The following is an 11,283-nucleotide window of genomic DNA, read 5'->3' as shown; positions in this document are numbered from 1 at the left end:
TACCATATATTCCGGAAATTAACACAAAAATAAAAAATATATTCAAATCACATAATATCAACATAGCAGAAAAAACTAAAAACACCTTAGCAAATAAATGTTTCACAAAATTTAAACCTAGGATTGGCAAGTTAGAAACGCCTAATGTAATTTACAAAATAGACTGTTTGAATTGTGAAAATTAAAAAAAAAAAACTTCTTTATCTAATGACGTATTAATATACAGGTACTTTAATTTGAAAAACAGAAGTTATATTGCGTTAAAAAGTTTCAGATTTAAGTCCACATTGTTAATACTCTGTACAATTTGTACACTGTATTGATATTTTGGTTCAATAGAATTCTTAACGGATCCGTGGTGATGAAAAGGCGTATTTTTTGTATCTTTAACTGCTTTTTTGGTTTCTACAGTTAATTTTTAGATACCATGTTTTTAAACAAAATTTTAATAAAATGGCGATAATCTGCCAACATCGCAAGTAAGAAAAAAACCATTTGCGGTGCATGTGCAACGTTTCAACCTGCATTCCATGAGGTAATGAAAAATGGGTAGTTATATTTAAAAAAATACACTTTAATCTTGCCTCGCTTTTCTGAGACACTCTGTATCATATAAAATATTTTTAAAATGTGCGCACTGTGTGCGTCAACAACTTTTAATTGAAACTATTTTTCGAAAGTTCAGCACCAACGGAAATAATGGACTCTCTCGCACTAAAAAACCACCATGTATAAGTGAGGTATTTCTCTATTCTCCACCTGGGAAGCGCCAGATGGGGGGCTTGCAACTCCTCACGGGTAAAGCAATAAAAACGTGTACTAATCGTAGGAAAACGAATAATAGCTATGAGACCAAGCTACATAAACCGTTGATAAACCATGCATAACTGTAATAAAATACTAACTTTTTCTGTTTTGCATTAGACAACCTTGTAGAAAATCTTGGGGTATGCAAGTAAATCTAAATTTGTGGAATTGCCGATTTATATTTTATAGCAGCAATAAATTAACTACGTATCGTTCTTTAAACTAAATGCAATATTATAAATCGATTCATTATTTTACGATCAATAAATGTCTAGATTCAACTGTTACACACCGCAATTTAGTTTGTCCGTCTGGTCTGCTAATTTAAAACACCAAATTTGCCTTATTTTGTTGACTACTAGCTTGGCAGATATGTGCAAATACATTTGAATTATACTCTATGCCAGAGAGAGCTCTAATTTGTATAGTAGTCAATACATATTGTCTCCTCTCATTTCCTACCCCTAGACGTAGGTCGCTTAGAGCAACTTTAGTTCAATCAACTTAGATCAGCAATGTGCTTCATGTTGTCCAACTAACTTGTCTGCTTGGTCAATAATTTTTGAAGTTTTATTATCTTTGCCTAAAAAGGTATCCTGCGTTCATATTTTGCATTTCTATTTCGTCTAAGATTTTGTAATCGAATTCTTCCAGTTTGAACTCTATATACTTATAAAAAACAGGTATTATTAGGGTAGAATTTTGAAACAAACATGGATGGAGCAGACACGTTTTGTAGACATGATTCTATTTTATAGTCAATTACTTGCGTCAATTAACATGCGATTTTACACCATCGTTAACACTTTCTATTTCAACAATTTTTTTCTGTACTGAACTTTTGGATGAAGTAGTGGATTAAGTGTGTACGCGTATATGCGCATCCTTTATTTAGTAGTTAAATATATTTACTATAACCATTAAGTGCAACTAAATACATTTATATTTCTTTTTGTCATCGATATTTTAGCATTTTAATTCATGCTCGAATTTGTAAAATTCAGTTAACATTTTGTGTCTTCAAAATGCGAAAACGTTTTTTGGTTACAAATACAGAAACTCATCCTATTAATTAACTTCTATGCAATAAACAAATAATCTCGAAAATTGAACTTTGGTAAGCAGCAAGGAAAAATTATAAAAGTATCCATTCAGTATTCATTCATTTAACAGAACGGAATTATGAATGAAGCAATGATGAACTTATAATTTACTATTATTTATGTGAGTTTTGTATATTATTTACTCTCACTAATCACTAGATTAACGGAGCCTATTTTTTTACAGATTCCATAATCTACGAAGATAAAAAACATGGTGAAAAACCGCCTAAAGTTCCAGTACCAAAAGATAAATACCTCATCTGTCACATCGTCTTTTTTCTAATCGGCGTTTCTCATTTTCTTCCAATCTCATTCCTGGCCTCAGCTAATAATGTAAGTAGTCGAAGCGGTTTACTCATATTCATCAGAACTTAAATTGTCCTTTTTCAGTTTTGGCTTTACAAATTTAGGGACCCATTAGATGAAAACACCTCAGCGGAAAATAGGACAACTTTGCAAACATATTTTGCCTCTGCGACTTTAATAGCTAACACTGTGCCTGCCTTCATATTTGGCTTGTTTAATATAATTGGAGGACATAAATTCAAAATAACAAGCCGACTTCTTCTAACTCTTGGAATTGAACTTATGGTTTTTACTTTGATAACCATTAGTGCTACAATAAACACTGACAATCGTAAGTATTACGTTGCTTATTTCTCATTATAATTTTTATTCAATTCTATAAGAACATATATATTTTCATAAACAATGGTAATAGAACTACCTATAGACAGTGTGTACGCGTCAAGTACTTTCCACACTTGTAAAATTTTCAGTTTTTTTATTTCAATGAATCTTGTTTTCAATATTCACCTGTAATAATTGCTCACTACGTAAGATTTCATGTCAAATTTTTAAAAGTACAATTACATCTAATTTTTGGAAAAAATGAGGACTAATATCGCTTAAAAAAATTTCTATATCAGCGAATACATGAACTGAAAATGTGTCAGCATCTTTGATTCCAACATATTTTTCAATATTAATGTTAAGATTTTTAACTGTAAAAAAAAACTGATATCATAAAGTAGAGCAACTACAAAACAAAGCACAGTTACATTACAATAATAAAGCAATTAAGAGCTATAATTATAATACATGTTGTAATAAAGTTGTATATAAGGGCGAAAAAAAACGATATACACAAATTTATATAAATTTAAACAATAGTTTGTTTGTGACTCAACTTCGACAATTGTGCAGTTTTTGTTCATTACACTTGTTCTTCTACAATTTTTTTATTTGGCGATATATTCTCTTAAATTCTTCTTTTTCATTTTGTGTATAAGATTTTCATTGACCTCTTCATATTCTTTTCTAGCAACTCCAATGATCCTTAGTTGATGGCCCACAAACTTTGGTTTATCCTCTACAAAGTCCCAATTTTGATTGTATTTATTATGTGGTTTGATTTTCTTTTCCATTGCGTACTTTAATATAATTTAATCTTTTTTGGTTAAGGGCTTTATTAAAAAACCTACTCCCAAGTCAGTTGAATAAACTTTTTCTATTCAGTATTTTTCAGTTTTTGTGACCTCTGGTTGCTTATGTCTCTGTTTGATCCCAATCACATTCATGTCAAGCTTTGATGCAGATGCGTAAGATTAATCACTCTTCTCGTCTTGTCTCTTGTTTGCACATATTTCAGACTTTAATTGATTCTTTAATTTAATCATTATTTTAAACATAAGGGGTGTATGCGATGTCATATTTTCACAGTCGTTACACAACAAAGCAAGAAGTGGCTTCTGCACTGATATGTTATTTCAGGCGCCATTTTTGGTTAAACATCTTATTTATTTTGCAAAATTCTTCGACAAGCTGTGAAAGGAAAAGCGGATCTAATTTTGAGAAGGAAATACAGAGTTGCATTTTATAAATTTATTACTCTAGACTCCCTACATATATATACGTTGGTTGCATTTTTTTTTTCAGATCAACTATTCTACTTTGGGTTAGTTTTACTTGGCTATTGCACATTAACTGGTACGTTTTAGCATCCTAGTAAAACTATTGATTAATCAACGGTAATTTTTTTAGCGGCCAATACAGTTAACATAGTAGCATCAATGATGCTATTTCCAAGATTTCCTCATAAATACATGAACACTTGTTTAGCTGGAGAAGGATCTGTGGGAATTTTGGGAAATTTATTGAATATAATTTCCATATCAATCTTTAAAGATGACGTCACAAACTCAACTTTGCTCTATTTTATTATTGGCACTGCCATTCTATGCTGCACGTGGGTCCTAACTTTCTTTACGATGAAGTCAGAATTTTTCATGTAAGTACATTTAATTTATACTGTATAGAATTTCATTCAATTTCATTTTTAATCCATCTTGCACTGAAGTGATCTGTGTGCATTACACACTTGCACATCAATAAGGAAAACATACAATTATGTATGCGACCCAACAATTTAAAGAATTAAGCTTGATTGATAACAATAGTATTACTGAAATAGGCAAGTGCAGATTTCGAGGTGCAAAAAGCTCAGGCACCCCCAAGACCGGTTTCGAGCTTATCAGCTCTCATCAGCTGGATTTAGCCTGAAATTAGCGACAGCATGAACATATTTATGTCCAGACAAGGATTACACCTTTTTACTACTACTTAATCTACGGGTACCTTAAAAACTACCATCATTTTAATATTGAACATTAATATCAATGAACAATGAACATTAATTGTACTCAATCTACCTTAACCCAATACATCCTCTCTTGCTTCCTAAACTAACATCTACCTATTCCGTGGTCCTCGATATGGTGCAGGAACTGGTCCCTGGGAGTGCCTGAGGTTAGCGCACATCGAAATCTGCATTTGCCTATTTAAAAAGCTCATGACGCCTCTGCTGATACCAAAAACTTTTCCTTGTTCGTTAGTATGACTATCACGACTTAGATTTCCTTATCAAAAAGAGAGTTTACTATAATGTCCTAGTTGATGTAAAACATACGGCATCCTTGATTTGCTTCACCCAAAATGAGAAGCTATCATAGATTTCATATATAGCTAGCATATATTTTTTAGCATTTTCGTCTTTATGGTGCTACATCGTGATTCATTCTTCAGCTTGACTCCAACAAACTGCTAAAACTAGTACGGGTACTGAAACGTTATTATCAAAACCATGACGAAACCATCTTGCGCTTAGCTTTGTCCATTTTATCTGCAAATCATTTTTCATTTTGTTATTTGGACAATACTAAGTTTGGAACGTCAATGAGAACAATATTGTAACGGAAATGGCCTGGGGTACTCACGTTTGGAATGGGGGATCGAAATTCATGGTATTTCAGTAAATGGGAGCCCCATTTGGGCCCCATTTACTGTCAAATATGACACTGACAAGCGGGAAGTTTCGCACCTGTTCTGGAGATTTCTAGAACTATCTGGAATACCTGGAGAAAAGGATATAAGCGACGACGAGAACCAGACGGGGGAGAGTGAAGTGACAGCCGCGCCTGAGTGCAGAAGAAGTTAAACCCGCGAGTCGGAAATCCGTGTTTTCCGTGTGTTATTGTTATCGTTTGTGAAGTTGACATTAATTTTAGAAGTTAGTTTGTTCCTGTTCCGTAGTTAAAGTTGTACCGAGTGGAATAAAAGTTGTAAGCTGAGGAAAGAGTTTAAATACTCGGCCATCCACGGTACAATATTTTCAGTGAATTTCCACATAATTCAAATCTAAGAGGAAAATTGCCATACAGTTTTGTCTAATTCGAAAAATATTCATGTAGTTAATCGAAATGTACAATTGAAATAAAATTTCCTTTTATATTTTAAGTTAAACTATTATATGTATTTATTTTACACTAGTAAGAAATAATACCTACTTTAGAGAAGCAACTCAAGCTATGACTGAATATAAACCGAATTGACTAAGACTCGAACACGTTGTGAAGTTGCTTCATTTTTTATTTTTATTTATTTCTAGCCACAGTATTCAGTCGCTACCAGAAGATGTCAACAAAACGATGCCTGGTAAAAAGCAAATCATAGAAGTATTCTCAAAAATCAAATTTGCTGTAGTTTTATTTGCTATATTTGTTACTAGCTACGCAGCTACACATACAGCTGTAACTGCACTCGTAGTTTCAGAGCAGACGGATACCACATGGTCTAGTAAGTAGTTCAAGTTGCCATATTAGTCTTACTGGACTTATCCATCAACATTTACAATGCGTCCCAAATTTGTTTATTTTATTTAAAGGCAAAGTAAAAAGAGATCGCGTCGATAAGAATAGTCATATATACTATATAGACCTTTTCAGAATTCAATGTTAAAGTCAATATTATGGAGGTTCTTTCTTTTTGATAAAAAAAATGTTTCTATCAAATCAGACCTCAATTCAACACAGTTTCGAACCTACTTCATCTGTATACTATTGTCAGAAAGTTGAAACCTCAATCGTCATGTCACAATACGTATGTATACAATAGAATACGAAATTCAGAAAATTTGGTGAATTTTCTGAATATGTTCAACTTTTTACATATTTCAAAATTATATATTTTTGTGCTAATTAGCCGCCCCAAAACTTAATGAGTGAAGCCAAAGCATACCATTGGAAGAACTAGTTCTCTTTCTTGTCGGTTCTATACAAATCATGTATAGAGAAAGACGATCGTGCCTGCATATCTGATATTCCATAAATGGGGTACAATTCGGAGCAACAACAAGTTAATAATGAAAATGTTCTTCATACTGTCTATCCTTTTGGGATGTTGGTTACTAATCTGGCTAATTCGACTTGGCTAGCTGCTGTTCTGCAAAGTCCTCTAGTGCTCATGGAGAACCATTTCTGTAAGTTCTGAAGCAAAGAGATTCTTCTTCTTCCTGGAGCCATTCTTCCATAAATATTTCGTTGTAGTCTTAGTTGCAATAGGCCATATCGATGTTTGATTCGCATTATGTGATCCAAGTAATCAAGCTTCAGCGGTTTTACGTTGAGGATTTTATGACCTTTTCTCATTCTACGTAGTACCTCTTCGTTGCTTACATGTTCCAACCTAGAGATTCTGAGTATACGCCTGTTCATCACATTTTTCGCATCGAGCTTCAAGTTTTTTCATAGATGCTTCCGATAGTGTCCAAGACTGGAGACCATATAAAAGGACTGAGAACACGCAGCATCTCAATAAGGGTATTTCAGTTCTCAAGTTGAGGCTGTGACTCCTGGATATGCCGAATGAAGATGTTAGTGTCCGTTAATTAAATGAAAGGAACTTTTTTAGCGGCTTTATTATTTGTTGACAATGTTTAAACGAATTTCTGCAAGCGATAACTGCCAAATGTGGAACTCATTTTTCTTGTTTTGTCAGTCCGTACGTACTCCCACGTTAATGGGATTCTTTAAAGAATGAAAAAATTGAACTCTGAAATGATATATATCATATATATTGATATAATATGTTCGAAATATTACTGATTTTTCATAGAATGACGATCACGTTTGGATTATTCATTCAATTTGAATAAAAAGCGGGTTCTTTCAATTTCTCTGTGCAACGCGTTTTCCAGTAAAAAAATATTTTTTTAAGCCAAACTTAAACATTCTGTATTTACGAAGCGAGTGTTTATCGAATACAGTTTAGAATGCAAGCTCATATTGGTTTTAAATTCTCTATCGTTCAGTAAGGCTTCCACTCTGGAAACTGGACCACCATCAATTATTTTCTCAGTAATTACATGTCTCAGAACATGTGTTTTTTAATAACGTATAGAAAATCACTGGTCAGAACACACGCTCAAAACCGTGGCTAGCCCTAAGTGAAAGAGGAAACCCTGCTGCGCATCATTCATAAAATATAAAGCAAATTTTTGAAATCTTTGAAGCAGTTCACAGAAACTCTGTAGATTTTGTTTCAATAGAGATGCAAACAGCATTGAGTTAAGTGGTTCATACTTTTGAGTGTGGGTTGTCAGAACTTGGACTTTCAAGTTTTTTCTTGAGGTCATACCTTACTGAGCATCAAATTTTTAGAGTCTGTTCCTTCTTCCAGTTTGTCGAAAATTTGCGCCCTTTAAAAAACGAGAATTTACACTTTTCTTCAGTATTATTAGCTCTTAAAAGTTTACTATGAGTCTTTAGTTCTTATCCACGAATGGAACGAAACTTTGCACCTAAGCATTTGCTAATTGATCTTATTGTCTTCATTTCGGTTGTTCTTAGCAGTTGGTTAGTAGCGGCTGTTTCTGCTCGTGTTTTTATGGCAAAGGCAAGTCTACGTCACAAGTCTTACACACGTCTTATAAATTCGCGTTTTGTCTTCAGTACTATATATTTATTTCTCTATATTATCTCCCGGAGATATCCTGATTCCCTAGCTGCTGCTGTGGTTTGTGTTCGGACTTCTTCTTTAAGGCTTCTATTACGTGTGAAGGTACTCAACAGAGCAAACCCAGGTAGAAATGAAAAAAAAAGATACTGAAGTAGTTTAAACCAATTATTTTGTTATGAAAGAGAGTCCGAGATTCAAATCATCTGTCTACTGAACGAATATCTAGGATATTAAAATAATTTGCCGGACATTGCCCGCTTTTGCTAAACAAAGTAACTCAACGATTTATTTTTCTAATCGACAAAGATCGCACATGTTAAACGATTATATATACATCGTTGAAATAATAACAAAAATCAAAAAGAGTCAAAAAATTTATGCTTAGATGGTGCTAGCCTTAATAATTGTTTTCATTTTAGAAATGAAGTCGTCGATGATCAGAATTATGATTATTTCGAACTACTCGTACATTCTCTACTTTTGCGACTTGCCGAAGAAATGTCTCTTTTTTATGTCCGCTTTAGTCATTTTAATTAAAACAGCCCTATTTTTAACATGAGCTTTCAAAACTTATGGTACTGAACATTGGAACGAATTTTTTTAGCTAATTACTTCAGTCCCGTGATGACGTTCTTCCTATCGGACGTGTGCATGCTAGCAGGCCGTTTAATGGCATCAGCCATAACCATAGTAAGTTTCCATAATTACATTTATATTTTATTAGCAATTGCTAATCAACTAATGTTCTTGTAGGATATCCCGGAAGGTCCATTTTTATTAGTCAGCATAGTTAGAACGCTTGTTCTAGTACCCCTCATATGGCTTTGTAATGCTCAACCTAGAAATCATCTACCAGTTCTATTTCCCCATGATTATCAATACGGTATTATACTGGCGACATTTATGCTTACCAGTGGCCTTATATTAAACATGTCCATACTGGTGGTTCCAAAGTAAGTATATAATTTGAGTTAAAAACTTATGTTACAATAGTGCACTTGTTTCAACTATTTTAAATTATCGATGGGTTTGCCTTCCTTAAGCACTTTATATAGGTGCAAAATATGTAAATGTTAAAACAGAATTATAACATTTAATTAATTTTGAATTTTACTGGACTCCATGAAAGAGAAATTTACTGTTGGAAGTTGGCATATTAACTTTAACGCAACGTTTTCTTTTCAGGAAAGTAAGCAAAGAAGATGCTGATGTAGCTTATACATTGATTGGTTTAATAATAAACACGCTCCAAGCACTAACATCACCTATAGGTTTAGTTATTGTTAATGTTTTGTAGTTAATTTCTGTTGCTTTTGTTGTTTTTATATTTATACTACTATTAAATAGAGGAAACAAATTATTACTATTTATCTAATTTATTAAAATAATAAATAAACTATTAGATTGCTATTAAGCGGTATTATCACTTATGAAAAACGTCTACAGAATCAAAATACGTTAGTTAAATCATTGCATAAGACCTTACCTGCATTACTAGAAGATACTTCACTTGCTGACCTGGAAATAACAAATTACGTCTCTAAAATGCTGTATAGGTAGGCTATACCGGGTGTCAATTTGAAAACTTTAGTTTTTAATTAATTAGTGATTTATCAGCTTATCACCTATGAGTGTCTAATATCTCGGACACTAACGTCAATTGTTATAACTATCACTTAGGTATGATCACGATCCGCTTGCAATAATCATAAACAGAGTCAACAGTTGTTCCTTGTTATGGTTTGGGGTGCTACTTGATTCCATTCACCCATGTTTTCCACTTTTAAATTGTGTGGTTATTCTACACCGTTTGTAGCGATGGGTGGTTGACTTACTCTGATGACCTCTGTGTATGTCCATGACGATTGTACGTGATATATTTTGTACTGTTTTATTATATTTTTTTATTTTTTACCATTGTTGACTGTACTGTACGTAGTTTATGTAGTATTTTGTTTTGTTTTTTTTACTCGTTTTGTCCATAAAATTTGTGAATTTTTTCGTGGCAATAAAGCATAATTTGATTTGAATTGAGTTCGAAACTCAAATTGATGCAGAGGGTAATTCAGTTTTACAGGAGGATTTGTTAACATTTCAGCAGGAGGTTGGTCCACATCATTATTTTCTTCCAGCAAGGCAGCGGTTAAACGATATTTTCGGATGGATGGATTGGCAGAAGTTGGAAGACCAATTGAATGGCCTCTAAGATCATCTGATTTAACATCCTTAGACTTATTTATTTGGGGACATCTTAAGTCCAGTGTTTATAAAACACAACCTGCTGATATTGATGAACTTAAAAGGCGAGTTGCAGCAGAATGATACTCAATTCCCGGTCCCGTTTTCCGAATTGTTTGGGAGGAGTTTGAAAGTAGACTTTATTAATGTTTACAGGAAAAAAGACAATATTTTGAACAACCTATAAGAAATTTCTCTTCACGATTATTTGGGAAACTCTAGACCAAAAGCAACAAAGTAGGATGCTACTGAGAAGAGAAATGAAAGTTCTTTAAAACAATGAACCACTACACACCCTTCCCATTTAAGGTTCTAAGCGTGACATATACCCCTCCTAGGGAATTGAAACGAGAAAACTAAAAACAGTGATTTACAGTGTCCCCTTTACAAATAAAATTGACGTGTCTTTCCGATTTTTCATATTTTTAACTACAAGAAAGATATTAAGGGTGGAAAGTTTCCAAATTGACACCCCATATACAAATACTTCCCTAATTGTTGCAAAAAACTATTTAAATGATGTTTGCATCAAATCTATCCAGGTAATGCGAAATACCTTGACTTTTCCATTTTTGATCTTTTTCCTACTTTGCTATGACGAACTCGGTTAGAATATTAATATCTTTTATGTACAGTTACGCGATTGTTACGTTTATTGTTACTTGGGTGAAATAGACTTATATTTTTATATATATCTGTATAAAAAAAAATATTTCCGAGTAAGTGACATATAAATGTTATTATACACATCTTAAATGAAAGTTAGCATAAATTACGAAATATTTTATAAAAGGGACAGTTTCTAACAATGAAACAACGAAGAAACCAAGTGGCTCCAGGA

General features: G+C 33.0%; 1 protein-coding gene across 1 annotated transcript in view; it reads left to right on the top strand.

Moving 5' to 3' along the window:
• The window catches only part of LOC109535452 (equilibrative nucleoside transporter 3), a 17,590-nt gene extending 8,020 nt beyond the window's left edge, over positions 1–9,570 (top strand). The window contains exons 2-9 of the mRNA XM_048663932.1: positions 2,095–2,243; positions 2,301–2,547; positions 3,849–3,899; positions 3,954–4,200; positions 5,857–6,044; positions 8,809–8,894; positions 8,958–9,157; positions 9,390–9,570. Coding sequence (XP_048519889.1) covers positions 2,095–2,243; positions 2,301–2,547; positions 3,849–3,899; positions 3,954–4,200; positions 5,857–6,044; positions 8,809–8,894; positions 8,958–9,157; positions 9,390–9,501 — 1,280 coding nt within the window. The 3' untranslated portion in view covers positions 9,502–9,570. The remainder of the gene's footprint in view (positions 1–2,094; positions 2,244–2,300; positions 2,548–3,848; positions 3,900–3,953; positions 4,201–5,856; positions 6,045–8,808; positions 8,895–8,957; positions 9,158–9,389) is intronic.
• Positions 9,571–11,283: the final 1,713 nt, after the last annotated feature.

Source organism: Dendroctonus ponderosae, unplaced genomic scaffold (genome assembly GCF_020466585.1).
Source record: "Dendroctonus ponderosae isolate FM_Combo_2020 unplaced genomic scaffold, Dpon_F_20191213v2 Dpon_F_20191213_1, whole genome shotgun sequence".
In the NCBI taxonomy this organism is placed as follows: domain Eukaryota; kingdom Metazoa; phylum Arthropoda; class Insecta; order Coleoptera; family Curculionidae; genus Dendroctonus; species Dendroctonus ponderosae.
The sequence above is the reverse complement of the archived record's forward strand: the minus strand, read 5'-3'. Positions and strand labels throughout refer to the sequence as shown.